Here is a 15,197-nt window from a genome sequence, read left to right as displayed (position 1 = left end):
TGTATAGGATTCAGCCGGTGAGAGAATGAGATAGACCACAAAGAAAGAAACACAAAGTTCACGTGATTGACCCGGGTATATTATTGTAGGCATCGTGTGCCGCGATTGGCTTGCCGTTATGTATATAATTAAAAAAGTTCCCCGAAAGCTGGCGTAGTGGCTAGCACACTATGTCTTCCCGTGGGTGTCTCGTCAAAGGAGACTAAGCGATTTACCGGAGAATAGGCAGCAAGGTGTGAGGCGATTTGTGAGCCCGCACTTTTCCACGATCTTGCTTATCCCGACCTCATGTCTCAAAGCAGTGGCTTTGTGATGTCTATGGGCTACAGCAAACACTGTACACTAGATGGACCCACATGAGTCGAATCATTGTATTCGTTCAATGATTGTTTATCTCTCATTTCAGAATACCGCTCCAAATACAAAACTTGCAAAATACGAGATTGTTCATTGTATGTATGGTGTACAAGTTATTGTTAATTGTCATGTCAGTTTTTCCCATAGCTGTCTCCCATGATACAATGTGTTGTTGTAAGAACATAAGGAAATTCTCTTTGTGAGGTCACTCAGTAGCTTATAAAATGTAAAATAAATGTTTTTTTTTTATTGGTTAGATGAGTGGACGAGCTCACAGCCCACCTGGTGTTAAGTGGTTACTGGAGCCCATAGACATCTACAACGTAAATGCGCCACCCACCTTGAGATATAAGTTCTTAGGTCTCAAGTATAGTCACAACGGCTGCCCCGCCCTTCAAGCCGAAACGCATTACTGCTTCACGGCAGAAATAGGCGGGATGGTGGTACCTACCCGTGCGAACTCAAGAGGTCCTACCACCAATAAAAGTTATACATTTATATTGGTAATCATTAAATTTTATTGTCCTTTTTAACTCTGGAATGAAACGTAAAAATCATTGATTACATTACTTGGATCCTAACTAATTTCAACGTAAAAGAAATTCCCATACATTTCGTTATATAAATCATGCTTAAATACAATTAGTATTCGCTAAAAAAAAAGTAAAAAAAACCTGTTAATTTCTAAAAAACGCTCTTCCAACGTGTTCAGAATATAAGTTAGCGTTCAATTTACCAGCTTTCCCTTACGTAACTTTATGTAAATAGCCCGTGAATCTTTGTTTGTTCTCGCCACGCCCAGCCCCGGTCGAGAGTGAGTTTTTGCTTATATCAGCTACTAATTTACTACAAAAAAATATGCTATTTTACAGGGAGACGTTTTGAGTTATATTATAACTAGCGGCCCGCTCCGGCTCCGCTCGGGTCTTTAACAAAAATTTCAACGATATTTGACGTTGTTTTATTTTTTTAAATAAAGGAACACTTATTGCGGCATAACTACAATGGTTAGACATATGAGTCGTCTATTATCAAAGGTGGCAATCTGTGCATTTGGACAAAAAAAAATTATTGATATTTCAATACAGATTGATTTGAATATAATCGTCTCCTTCAAAGAATACGGTTCAAAACCTGCATTAAATAAAGGTTAATACTTAACCTGTTATTTATCTAAGATGTCGTTCAGAAGAGTTTTGTGACTGCCAGTGGAATACAAAGTCAATAATTCGTTTTTCTGATTTACCAATAATTATCCAAAAGTCACATTGCCGGCTTTGATAATAGTCGACTCATACGCTGTCGCGATACTTTTTGTAATTAATAATGTGTTCTACAAAGTCGTAGTACATTATTTTATTCAATCATCAATAATTTTCGCAGGGCACGCGATGTAAAGAATATTTTAGGTATTTTTTTTACACCTTGCCTTACATTATTGGAGATTTGGTAAAGATCCCTAATTTTTAAAAAAAAAGATTATATCCTATGTCACTCGACCATGGTGTAGCTTCCAATCAGTGAAAGAATTCAAATTCAAAGAATTCAAATCGGTACAGTAGTTTGGGAGCCTATTCAATACAAACAAACAAACAAATCTTTCCTCTTTATAATATTAGTATAGATGAATTAGAGGAAAACAATACATTGCGAGACGGGCCGTATACTAACGGGCTTCAATGCCCTTTTTTTCCCTACCTATTCTAGTGACCTCGAGGGGTCATACTAGATTTACCGGGCGAAGCAAAGCCTATAAAATATTCGAAAAACCACTAATGAATGCTATTACTACTAATTGTGTCTTTTACAGATCAATATGCCAATAAAAACCTAACGAAATCGCAATCTGATTCATACAGTGGTTTTTAATTCCGTACGATTTAATTTTCACGATTTTTCTTTCTTAAACGCTGACATTTTCCCGCTTTTTCGAACGCGGGTGGCGGTAGTGATATGGTATCTGTGGTCTGTGGCAGCCACAGTAAATGAGGCGGGCTGTGAGCTCACCTGTGATCCAATAAAGAATACTTCTAGACTGTACTACTGACAACGAAAACAGTTGAAAATAATATAATGACAAATAAAAAACGCTAGATTACTTACTACTTTTTTTTATTACGTAATACGAACTACTTTTGTAGTTTTCATTATTTCTACGACTCAAGAAAACCGATTAACTAAGTATACTAAGAACTATAGGTACTAACTGAGAGTGCTAAGAATACAAAAATACTAAAAACGCTTCTACTGCTTTTTTCTACCTCATCATCATCATCATCAACAGCCCACAGTCGTCCACTGCTGGATATAGGCCTCTCCCCATCCACACCACTAAGCCCGGTCTGTGGCTCTCCTCATCCACTTCTTGCCAGCCACCCTGCGGAGGTCATCGCACCACCTAGCCAGGGGGCGTCCCACGTTACGTTTTTCTACCTAATCGTTCCAATTCCAACTTCACACTGACCGGTAGATAAGCTCACGGGCTCAATCTAAGAGAATTGCTAACACTAGCCCTAGCAAGAGCAGCGCTTCGCTGAATCTACCACTGGATCGGAACCGCGACCCACTGAGAAGATATCCGGCAAGAAACTCAATGGGTTGTGTCTATAGGCTAGTTCGCACGTCGAACTCTTCTTCGGAGTCGACGAGTTTGACGAGGACGGTGACCGGTGCTTGAAGAACCCAAAAGAACCGAGACTGGAGTTCTAGCGTTCTGAAATTCGGTCGTTCAGTGATTAGCCCGTTTCAAATTCAAATTTATCTTGATTGACGATCAAGCGGATCTCGTTCCATACTTCGCGACCGTGAACTAATCAAAGTATTTCGATACTAATCTATACTAATATTATAAAGAGGAAAGATTTGTTGCATAAATAAGCCTAGATGTGACATTCGTGGGATGTGTATATCGTATATCCTACCTATTCCAGTAACCTCGAGGCGTTTTAATAGATTGGTTATAGGGGAGCTCACGAGGCTCTAACCTGACGAATATCGAATTTACTATATACACATGTATGTATCAAAGAGTTTTGTTATCGTTCAATATAGTGTGTATTCCGATATATAACATACAACGATGATTAATATCTAAAACATCTGTGTATGCTTTATGATTAATATTTTATTTTGAATTAAAATGTTCGTTAATTTATTCAATGTTTAACATTAAACGCGAAAGTGCTTTTAGATTAAAATAAAACACAGCAAATAAAAAACTTGGTTTGTATGTGTACATATTACTTAGTTTTTTAGTTCAATTGAAAAAGGTTTTATAGTTGTTTACGTTTCTTTATCTGTTAACATGATGTTATTTAAATCTACGAATAAATAATAAGATTTAAATGGTAGGTATCGGATCACTAATAGTTTCAGTGTTGATCTGCGAATGACATATTTCAGCTTGTGCAGTCGATACCTTAAATAAAACCTCGTTGAAATTGTTAACGGAGTGTGTAATATGAAATCGAGCATTGAAATATGTTATTGAGAACTAAATGCTCTTTTTATTTCACTACAACGCGGTTATTTACTAGTAATAGCGGCGTAACACGTTATTACAGCGCGTGCAAAACAGCGTCATTGCAAATTTCACGGTCAAGTTTTTTATTCGTCGTTAGCACTTTCAAATGCAGCAAGATTGTTTTGTTAAATCAAATAATAAACAAGGAAACAACAGTTTATCTCATGTGATACGACAATTTTTAGACTGGGTTGTTTGTAATTATTTCCCTTTGCGTGTTCGGATACCGAAATATGTAGTTAAAAAAGTGAGTGGTTTTTTTTTTAATTTTAGCGGGAAATGATTTTTTGTTCACAAATAATAAAATGTCTAATTTGGTTTCTTAAAAATCAGAACATATTTAAGTGTGTATATGAGTATTTGTAAAGACGTGTATCAATAATTAGCGTGAAACGCGTAAAAGGGAAAAGTGAAAATCATTTAGTGATCAGTTAGGACTGTGATACCTTTTACTTATCATGCCGCACGTAAGGCTCCAGCGAAGGTGAATATTAGTCTACTCATTTGTATTCATTCATTTATCCACTCTCACTCCACGATGTTCCAACTCAAGGGTTCAAGTTAAGTAGAGGAATTTTCTAAAATACAGCATATCACATTCATTTTGTGCCGCATTTTGTTTACTAGTTTTGAGAGTTGATTTGTTTTAGCACAAATGGCACAATGCGGGGATACAGCAATTCAATAAATAGCTTGGTATTGTGTGCTTGAAAGCGCGGGACGCAAGCCGCTCTAGCTGCATATTTCCTTTAATAGTAAACTAAAAGCCAGGAAGTAAGTAGATACCATCGTTATGAAGTCTTTCGACAAATTTACTTTTTATACTAGCTTCGTAATTGTAAAATAAGATTATATAAATTTTATATGCTTATATTAAAAAACGGATGTAGGTCTTGGTATATGGTTCGTGGTATTGCGTTGACCAGCATTTTAAGATTAAACCTATTAAATCTAGATATTAATAATGTTAGGAGAGAATAAGTATTAAGTGTGTAAAAAAGTAGAGAAAGAGAGACAGAGCGAAAAAGAGAGTTGTCTCTTTGTGTTCTCTGTTTTGAAGTCTTTTTGCATTCAATCAGCTTTTTATTTCCCCGTGTTTGCCGCTTACCGCGTCATTAATTTTGTAAAAACACTAGGTAGATTACATTCAGAAAAAAACTGAAAACATAGTGGTGGGCAGCGATAAATACGTGCTTCTAAGTTTTGTTTTATTATAACATTTTGAAAAAAGAGACTCAATAATTCTAAAATTTTTTTACGAAGTTGGAGCTCGTCGAAGAAAACGGAAGAGAAAATTGTACTCGACTGCTTATTTTGTCTAAGCCTATTTATCTTATTATATTAGTCAATTGTGCCTATTTATAATCATACATAGTTTCTATGTATTTTAGTTTCTATTAATAACGTCATATTTCGAAACAAATGGTCCGAAATAATGTTCACTACAAAAAGCGACAGGTTTCACTCGGAAAGTTAAGTTCATAACCTGTTATTAATATTTTCGATTAAATTCTAATTTATAAGATATTCGTGTTCTAATGATAGTCGTTTTGTTCAGAACACAAAAATGTATTTTGTATTTTGAAAACAAATATTAGCACTTACCGTTTTTTTTTTGTACAATCCTTTAAATTCCAGAAGTAAACAAACTCAAAAAATCCTAAAATTCCACTCAGAAACCTGTTTACGTGTTAAGAAATATTTACAACACTACATACCAAACTTACGATATTATATTAAAATCGAAAACATCACTGTAATAATATACTATATTGACGCTACATAAATTAACTAAAGGTTTTTTTTAAATTAAAACACTAAAGTTCGATTTTTATCACGAGACACAAGTACGCCCTCTCTCGGTATAGACAAGACTAACTTTAAGCAATCGAATATTTACAATCTACATTCACTGGCTCGCTGTAGATCACATTAAACGGCCAACAGTAAAACAGACACGTCAAGTTCAAAAAACAAGCATTCAAGCAACTATCTTTTAACGTAGTATAATAATCAAGTTTATGTGCATTAAATACGAATTTCTATTTTATGTGCGCCTCATACGATTGAAATTTCTGTAATTTGATTTCGTTTTCTCGTAAAAGGCAATTATTTGCTTCACGACATTGAAACATAACCCTTATTTTAAGTTCAATTTGCTGTTACGGTGTATTATAAACTCTAGTTGTAAATCACATTAAAACTGAGAGTTGATCACCTTTGTAGAAATGTGGCCTCACGACAAGGAACCTGTTTTGAATTCTTGATTCTCATCGAATGCTGTGACGTAATAGTTTTGTAAAACATTAATTTTTGAACGTTTAAACATTACAATATTAATATTTGTTTATTGTGAAACATTTTTATGGTTATATGAGTCGACTATTATCAAAGGCGGCAATCTGACTTTTGGACAATGATTGGTAAATCATAAAAACGAATTATTGACTTTGTATTCCATTGGCAGTCACAAAACTCTTCGGAACGACATCTTAGATAAATAACAGGTTAACTATTAACCTTTATTTAATGCAGGTTTTGAACCGTATTCTTTGAAGGAGACGATTATATTCAAATAAATCTGTATTGACATATCAATAAAAATTTTTTGTCCAAATGTACAGATTGCCGCCTTTGATAATAGACGACTCATATATGGTATAGTATATGATTTTTTGCCTTGTACCCGAATTCAACTAAACTACTCAACGAGGTTTCTTATGATCAGCGCCATCTGTAATTAGGTTGTGTAATAGCACCGATCGGCGAGTCAAACTCTATCTAATATTTTTATTGCATAAACTGATGTAATAACTCATGGTTCACCTGGTGATAAGTGGAAGTCTCAATTGGATAACGGCTGTCCCATCTCGTAAGCCGAAATGCATGACTATTCCGCGAAAGATATAAGCAGGATGGCGGTTTCTACTCATTCGGGCTATGAAGTAAATATATATTCTAAATTCAGTAATACATAACATTATATACTTATATAAATTGTACCGAACTTATGGTGACCTCCTAGTTAGGCCGACAGACGCACGTGACTTCCCACCAGTGACTCAGACATTAACATGCAGGCACAAAAATACTATAAAGAATAACTGCATAAGGTTCCGGACAATACATTGAATTCACATCAATCGACCCTTAAATATCTTGCTTGGAGGGACCATTTTCACTAATAACTTAGCACCATGATGGGATCCGTTAAGTCGTTATCAGGTTCCAATCCGATCTGAATGTTCTTAAAGACATGGTTTAAAAAAACACTACAAAGTCTGGCGGCTAAGCTTTATAGAAATAAGATATTTGACAGAGGACATTTTCACGATAACCTCTCTTAAATACAAGTTCCGATCTATAACATCAGACCGTCGGTCTAACGAGCAACTTCACCCGCTCGGTGGAAGATCTTCCCTTTGTCACTACACATACGAAAGTTCTAGAAATTACTAATGACGCGATACAGTAAAATTGAATATTGACTGACTCATGGCTTAGGTACCTAAAACACCACCTCAGACCATGATCCGTCGAGAGCAACGCATGTTTGCTTCGCTTCAGAAACTGGCAGGCGACACCCATGCGGGCTCACAGTGTTGCACCAGTTCTATGGTGAGGACATTTACAAGATTACATCCTGAGCATGGTGGCCACAGTTCTACCAACTGTGATAGCTTTTTCCCTACCTATTCTGATAGCCTTGAGAGGCTATTTCAGCTTCACCTTAACGTGTGTAGATGAGGTCACGGGGCTCAAACCGGAGTGTTGCTAAGACTGACCCTAGCAAGAGCAGTGCTTCGCAGAATCTACCTCCGGATCGGAAACGCGACCCACTGAGAAGATCCGGCGAGAAACTCAGTGGGCTGTGTCTATGGGTTGATTCGCTCGTCGAGCCCTTCGTCGCAAGCGACGGGTTCGACGAGGACGGTGACTGGTGCTTGTGGCGCCTAAAAGCACCGTTAGTGGATCAGGAGGATCCGTAATGACGTGTTTTGGGCGACGTCGACGGTTTACCATTCGGTCTACAGGATCGGGTATGTAGTTTCCAGCGGCCACGATAAGAGGGTTCTCATGTCGTGCCGCCTTCTCGAAGTGAATGTGTTTTTTTTTTTTTTTTTTATTGCTTAGATGTGTGGACGAGCTCACAGCCCACCTGGTGTTAAGTGGTTACTGGAGCCCATAGACATCTACAACGTAAATGCGCCACACACCTTGAGATATAGTTCGAAGGTCTCAGTATAGTCACAACGGCTGCCCCACCCTTCAAACCGAAACGCATTACTGCTTCACGGCAGAAATAGGCGGCGCGGTGGTACCTACCCGTGCGGACTCACAAGAGGTCCTACCACCAGTAATTACGCAAATTATAATTTTGCGGGTTTGATTTTTATTGCACGATGTTATTCCTTCACCGTGGAAGTCAATCGTGAACATTTGTGATAGCATCTGACAGTTTGCATTCAAACATAACTTCACTTATTTTCGCAGTACGTAGCGTCTTGGCTGGCCCGTGACATTACTGACTTCCGTGAGGAACGGCAACCATTATAAAAAAATTGCTATATATTTATTGGCAAAAATAAATAATTAAATCAATTGAGCAGTTCTATTTCAGAAATCGTAGGCTAATCTTTATCAGTATCTTAGAATTGGATCACTTGATGCGTGAAGTCGATGCTCTCCCGATCTGATGCACCATTGATTAATTAATGATTAATTAATATATATTTTTTATATTTATTATATATAATATATTATATCTTAATTTTTTTTTTTAAATATAGTTAAATTGAGTTAGTGAGGCTTCGAACACGCTTACAATCGGTTTACTAAATTAAACATGAATTTGTGAGGAAGAAAGAACTCAAATAAAAAACATAACACAGAGTCATGCTCAATATAATTATTTAATATAAAATTTCACGGTTTGCAAAAAACACAATTTTGAGATCATTTCATAATTAAATTATACGTCAATTTTAAAAACAATGATTACATCTTCATACAATGTTTACAGTTATATAGAGTTTATTTGTATAATTTAGTTTCCAGGTTCAACAAAAACATAGAAAACAAACACAAAAATAATTTCTCGTGATTTTATAATGCGGACAAGAGTCGCTACTTATAATGCGATTTAAGATCAGTGTGCTTAGTGTGAGGTTTTTAACGTTCTCGATAGCGTAAAAGTTAACTCAAATTTGTATGGAGTTGGAACAGCGCCCTTAGCGGCAATCATAAGCACAAAGAACAGGGCGGGCTCTCGGCTAACTTCCGTCTTGTAACTACGGTCAGCAGAAAAACTTTAAAAGAGATCGGCGCCATTTATTTTTAGACAATTTTAAATGAGTGTCATAATTCCGGCGTCTAATCTATTGGGCGTCAGGACACGACTCACAGCGAAGAGCTGAACGATTTTAATTAAAATACAAAATATAATCACGTAATACCATAATTTCAAATAAAATTCATTATAAAACCTAACTTAAAACCAGACTCAGATCTTAAAACAAAATCTAATTACATATTAATTATAAGTGTACGTAGGTCGAATATTTAAAATACAAATTTAATCCCTCAACTAAACACATAACATTACATTTCTTTTTGGGCATTAACAACTAGGATCAGCACACCTCTATATGTAAATTAGGAAAAGAGTTTGATTATATCTAGCCAATAGAATAAGGAATGGGACTCATTTTTCAAAGGCTTAAGAAAAACTTCATTGTTGATGACGTCACTTGAGGCCAACAGATGGTCATGCACGGATGCCCAACGTTTAGCCACATATGATGATAAATTTGATTAAAAAAATACTAGAATTATTATTTTATTTAATATTTAATAATAATACGAATGAACGATGAATGATGAATTCATTTATTTATTAAACTTCATGCGGGTACAGGTATTTTGTACCAGTCAGATTTAATATAATCGAGAATGTATTCACTTTACAGATTGTGTTTATTGGTGTCAGGTCGCTACTATATCTAAATACTATAAGTAACTTATTTAATTGCATTAACTCATTTTCATACACACATAAGTTAATATAGTGTTATTTTTTAATTAAGTTTCCGATAACTATTATAAAATAGTTACCTGCAATAATTTGAACACAAAACTATTTAACAATATGTTTTTCAAAAAGTATAAATATATAAGACTAGATTAATATTTTTGAACGTATTTATTGTACATTATGTTTGTATATAAATTTTTAGTTTAGTTCTAATTTACTAAAAGGAAGTAGTCAAAATAAATTATAATAATACTTTTAGCACTTTCGATTCTTTTCGAAGGTAACTTTTTTTAAATATATGTTCCTATATATTTCAACTGAAGTCTTTCATTATTTTTCGCGTTAAATGAGAGATATGAATATCGTCACGTCGACCGTCTTATCTTTCAGGCCAGGATTATTCACATAACTCCAACAGTTCTGTTTTTTTTATTGCCTTTATAGGCAGACGAGTATACGGCCCACCTGATGGTAAGTGGTCACCGTCGCTCATGGACGTCAGCAATGCCAAGGGCAGAGCCAAGCCGCTGCCTACCATTAAGTACTCTCCGCAAGCCTCATATGATCAAGGACATGTCATAGCGCTTGGAAAAAACCGTGGAGGGGAGCTCATTCCAAAGCCGGATGGTGCGCGGCAAAAAAGATCTTTCATCATTCTTTTTACTGGTGGTAGGACGTCTTGTGAGTCTGTACGGGTAGGTACCACCGCCCTGCCTATTTCTGCCGTGAAGCAGTAATGGTGCCCTTCAAACTATACTGAGATCTTAGAAGTTATATCTCAAGGTGGGCGGCGCATTTACGTTTGAACACCGGGTGGGCTGTGAGCTCGTGGAGCCGGCGGTGCGGTGTCGGCTCAGTCGTGCTTGGGCCAGCTGTCGCGCACGAGGCGCCAGTCCACGGCGCGGAAGTACGGGTGCCGGTGCAGCTCGCGCGCGCCGCCCGCGCCCAGCCGCGCCGCCGGCTCGAACGTCAGCAGCTGCAACACGACACGACGTCTTTTTAGTAGTAGTAGTTTTATTTTTCCAAATGGAAAGACAAAGGTATCGCACCATACAGCCTAATCTTTTATATATGTATTTTTTTTTATGAAATATGATATTATGAAATGAAATGAAGCTGATTAATTTAATATGAAACATGGCATGGCACGAAATGAAATGAAGAATTTGAGACATTAATCGACTGGGATGAAATTAAATGAAATGTGATGAAATATAATTAATCTCAATAAAATGGTGGTCGTTTACTAAGATTTTTCAGTGGACTTTTTGGAGGATCCCGAAAAGCTACGTCCAACAGCTTTGTTTCATTTTCCCATATTTGTGTACTTTCACAGATACTAAACAGTTAATAAACTACCGTTATTACACATCTAAACCTGAAAAAACACTAAATAGAGAAAATAAAACAAATGGCATAACTTGACACCTCGCGTTACCGCCAAAAAGTCAGAACCCGTCTTTTTGGAACGAAGATACTTAACCCTTTGACTGCCGTTTAAAAGTTTGGAAACACTACGGTAATTTAAATAAAAATGTTATTAAAATACATATCTGATTGAACTATTACATTATTATGTAGTAAAATATATTTAGTGCATAAATAATAACATAAAATACTTCTCATAAAAATTTTGCCTCCTCAAAATTCCTTCATTTTTAAAAATAATTATATTCCATAACTACGTGTTTATTTAGAGATTTATTACGATAATATTTTTTTAGTCAACTGAAAATAGGGTGTTTCCAAACTTTTGAACGGTAGTGTACATATACTCTCTGTGTGTACGTGTGTGTTGTCGTTACGTACTTGAGTCAATAACGATTCCTCTTCCACTGTCAGTTCCTCGGGCAGCTGTAATATAGTGTGCGATGTGAACACAGTCTTGTGGTGAACAGAAAGAGGCTGAAATAAATAAAAATACAATATAATATACAGTATAGAATAAAACAATGATATATTTAGAACAGATAGAACGTAGGTTTCTGAATAGTTTTATCATTTAGACAAATGTTGCATGATTTTTTTTTAAGTTATCGTGGCCTAAAGGGTAAGGCGTTCAGTGCTCTCGTATCGAGCAATACAAGTGTGCCGGTGTTCGAATCCCCCACGCTGGTACTAATTTTCCTAATGAAATACGTATCAAATGTTCACAATTGATTACCACGATGCAGGAATAGCATCGTGTAATAAAAATTAAACCCGCAAAATTATAATTTGCGTAATTGAAGACATGAGTGGATGAAGGAGTTAAGGACCATTTAAAAAAAATTTGAGTTTTTTAAATTGAATGAAGGTATTATGTGCCTATAAACCATATTAGATTTTAAAACTCTGGGTTTAAAGGCTGTTTTTAGAAATTGCACGTGATGGAGTTACGGACGAAAAAGTACAAGTAACAAAAGTCTGTTGCCTGTTTTCTCAAAATTAACAATTTGTATCATATCCCCTTCATCCACTCACGTCTTCAATTACTGGTGGTAGAACGTCTGGTGAGTCTGCACGGGTAGATATCGCCGGCCTGCCTATCTTTGCGTGAAACAGTAATGCGTTTCGGTTAAAGGGTGGGGCAGCCGTTGTAACTATACTGAGACTTTAGAACTTATATCTCAAAGTGGGTAGCGCATTTACGTCGTAGATGTCTATGGGCTCCAGTAACCATTTAACACCAGGTGGGCTGTGAGCTCGTCCACCCATCTAAGCAAAAAATATATCATGTCTCGATGTGGGTTGTTGATGTCTATGGGCTGCGGTAACCAGGTGGTCCGTGTAAGCAACGTGTCGGCGCGGCACTCACGTATCCACAGATGAGCTGGTAGAGCAGCGCGCCCAGGCTCCAGTAGTCGGCGGCCGGCGCGGGCGCCTGCCAGCCGCGGCACTCCGGCGCCACGTGCAGCGCGCCCGGTGCGTGCCGCGCGCCGCCCCGCCACGCCCCGTCCCGCCCCGCCCCGTCCCGCCCCGCCCCGCCGCGACACGCGAAGTACGTGAGCAGCGCCTGCCCGCGCGCGCCCAGCAGCACGTTGGCGGGGCCCAGGTCGCTGCACACACCAGCACCTTATAACTACTTTTGTTGCTAAATGCAACTGTAATCGGTTCACACCGAAATTTTCTATGAGATAGTTCAGGGGTCTCAAAATATGAAATTGTTAAAATTATAATATGTATTTAGATTTAATGTTTTAGTATTTTTAGATATAGATTATATTGTAATACTCTGGTGTGTGTCAAATGCAGATGTGAGGTAGACGTTGTAAGCCCGAGTGCATTCTCGTTGGCAAAGCTAGGACACCACAAGATTATAAAGTTTCATATAAATTTGTGATACTTGCTTCTCTTACTGTACGGTTTGTACATACCTAAATAATACGTGGACACGCCGTGCGTCGTCATTGTGGTGTCAGGTTATTTTATTATATTATTAGAGCAGTGCACTTAGCAACACGCACTCGTTAACACGTTACCATCTGTGCTTAACCGACATAATAAAGGTGCTCAAACAACACACTAACTCTTTGGAACTCAACAAACTTCCCCTTGGACCCCAACATCTTTTTTGGTCCTTCGAGCTTATTCTCGCATGTTTTTTGTTTCTCTTACAACAGTGGCGAATCGGTTCGGCTGGCCTCTCACAAGCGAGAATCCCCAGCTGCATTGAGACAAGGGCGCACACACTGGGTAAGAGTGCATAAACATAGTGAGATTTGGATACGACCAATTTATCAAAATTGGATCTTCGTGTCGTGAACTACGCCTAGCTGTACTTGTCACCGTCAACTACGTGCCAAGTTTGGTGAGCTATCACATTATTTCATAACATCAACATGGATAAACTTGAACTTCAATCTACTTGTTTCGAGAATATCAAGACTTTGTGTACAAACTACCGCAAAGATTCTTCGTCTCGAAAAACTGAAGAGTACCTCAACATACGTTTGTCATCTTTGGAAGAACAGTGGAGAGATTTCGAGGCGAGAAATGCCTTATTACTACTGGAACTGGAAGACAAAACTATACATTATTTCTCTGAAGACGTTTACAACAAAACTAAAGAAATGTATCTAGCAACAAAAACAGACATAAATAACAGACTTAAATACTTGAAACAGCAAAAACATAGTGTGAATTTTGATTTAAGTGACATTTCTGTTGACTACACTCAAGACTGCGAGGACGGAAAATCTGAAAAAATACAACAACTTTTAAATAAACAAGAATGCAATTTTAATGCGATTTATCATGCATTGTCTAAAATTGACATCATTAGAACTAGTGAAAAGTGGGAGCTGGAAGATAATTTTAACATTTTAAAATCGAAGTGGGAGTCCATCGACAAACTGCACTGGGAAATTGACTTTCAGCTGAAGGGGTCTAACGATCACTATTACCGGATGTACTCAGATATCGAAGAAAAATATGATGAATTGAGAAAACAACTTCAATCTAAAATTTGGTCGAATGCACACTATCAGCAGTCGACACCGAGAATGGAATTACCTGATTTTTACGGTAACTACAGCAAGTGGATATCTTTTAAGGATCTGTTTCTTGAAACCATCCATAACAACCCAACAATTAACAAAGCGCAAAAAATGAAACACCTGAAAACCAAATTGAAGGGGGAAGCAGAAAGTCTGGTACAGCATTTATCCGTCTGTGCTGAAAACTACAACTCCTGCTGGGATATTTTAGTGCAACGGTATGATAATCGCCGCCTACAATTTTCATCGTTTTTCAACACAATGATGAGTCTCCCTGTTATACATCAACCCGACGCTAACAATCTCAAGAAAATGCATGACGTCATTAAGGAATGCATGAACGGCATAGCTAACATCGGACTGGATACGGCAACGTGGGATCCAATGATCGTGCATTTAATGTTACCAAAATTAGATTCAATAACTTTAAATGATTATATGAACGACATCCGAGATCACAGAGAATTACAAAACTTGCAAGATTTTTTATATTTTTTGGAGTGCAAGTTTATGGCATATGAAACTGCAAAATCAACAAAATCTGTAAAAAATACCACTTCCGAAAAAACATCTCATTGGAAACCGGCTATCAACAAACAACCTGTAAAAAAATTTACATATGACTCTAAGAAAACTTATAACTATCACGCTACTTATGGAAAATGCCCGAATTGTAATGGAAATCATGTTTTAATGCAGTGTGCTAAATTTATTAACATGGATACTGCACAGCGAAACCACACTGTTGCGAAATTGAAACTCTGCAAAAATTGTCTCTATAGCCACAATAACGAAGAATGTAAAT

The 15,197-nt window shown here is 37.1% G+C and overlaps 2 protein-coding genes and 1 long non-coding RNA gene across 10 annotated transcripts in view; 1 reads left to right on the top strand and 2 right to left on the bottom strand.

Annotated features, from left to right (window-relative positions):
- LOC101739898 (uncharacterized) overlaps positions 1-6,085 on the bottom strand; it is a 127,085-nt gene extending 121,000 nt beyond the window's left edge. For 3 of the 4 annotated variants that reach the window (XR_009976930.1, XM_062676721.1, XM_062676722.1), the window contains exon 1: positions 5,486-5,823. The gene's annotated coding sequence lies outside the window, so the exon portion shown is untranslated. Of the gene's footprint in view, positions 1-5,485 lie in introns of all 4 variants that reach the window. The other variant, XM_062676720.1, reaches the window with a different exon arrangement.
- Positions 3,893-11,160, top strand: LOC134201591 (uncharacterized). 2 transcript variants are annotated; one of them, XR_009976944.1, is made up of 3 exons: positions 3,893-4,364; positions 4,531-4,654; positions 11,031-11,160. It is a non-coding gene; the product is annotated as an uncharacterized LOC134201591 (long non-coding RNA). The 2 variants fall into 2 exon arrangements; XR_009976943.1 differs by lacking the exon at positions 11,031-11,160 and adding an exon at positions 5,144-5,484.
- LOC101739763 (ribosomal protein S6 kinase delta-1) overlaps positions 8,770-15,197 on the bottom strand; it is a 23,905-nt gene continuing 17,477 nt past the window's right edge. For all 4 annotated transcript variants that reach the window (XM_062676757.1, XM_062676756.1, XM_038021235.2 and 1 more), the window contains 3 exons: positions 12,712-12,952; positions 11,724-11,819; positions 8,770-10,890 (listed from right to left, as the gene is read on the bottom strand). In XM_062676757.1, coding sequence (XP_062532741.1) covers positions 10,768-10,890; positions 11,724-11,819; positions 12,712-12,952 — 460 coding nt within the window. In that variant the 3' untranslated portion in view covers positions 8,770-10,767. The remainder of the gene's footprint in view (positions 10,891-11,723; positions 11,820-12,711; positions 12,953-15,197) is intronic.

Source organism: Bombyx mori, chromosome 28 (genome assembly GCF_030269925.1).
Source record: "Bombyx mori chromosome 28, ASM3026992v2".
NCBI classification, from domain to species: domain Eukaryota; kingdom Metazoa; phylum Arthropoda; class Insecta; order Lepidoptera; family Bombycidae; genus Bombyx; species Bombyx mori.
Note: the sequence above shows the minus strand (reverse complement) of the source record. Positions and strands in the feature narration are given on the sequence as shown.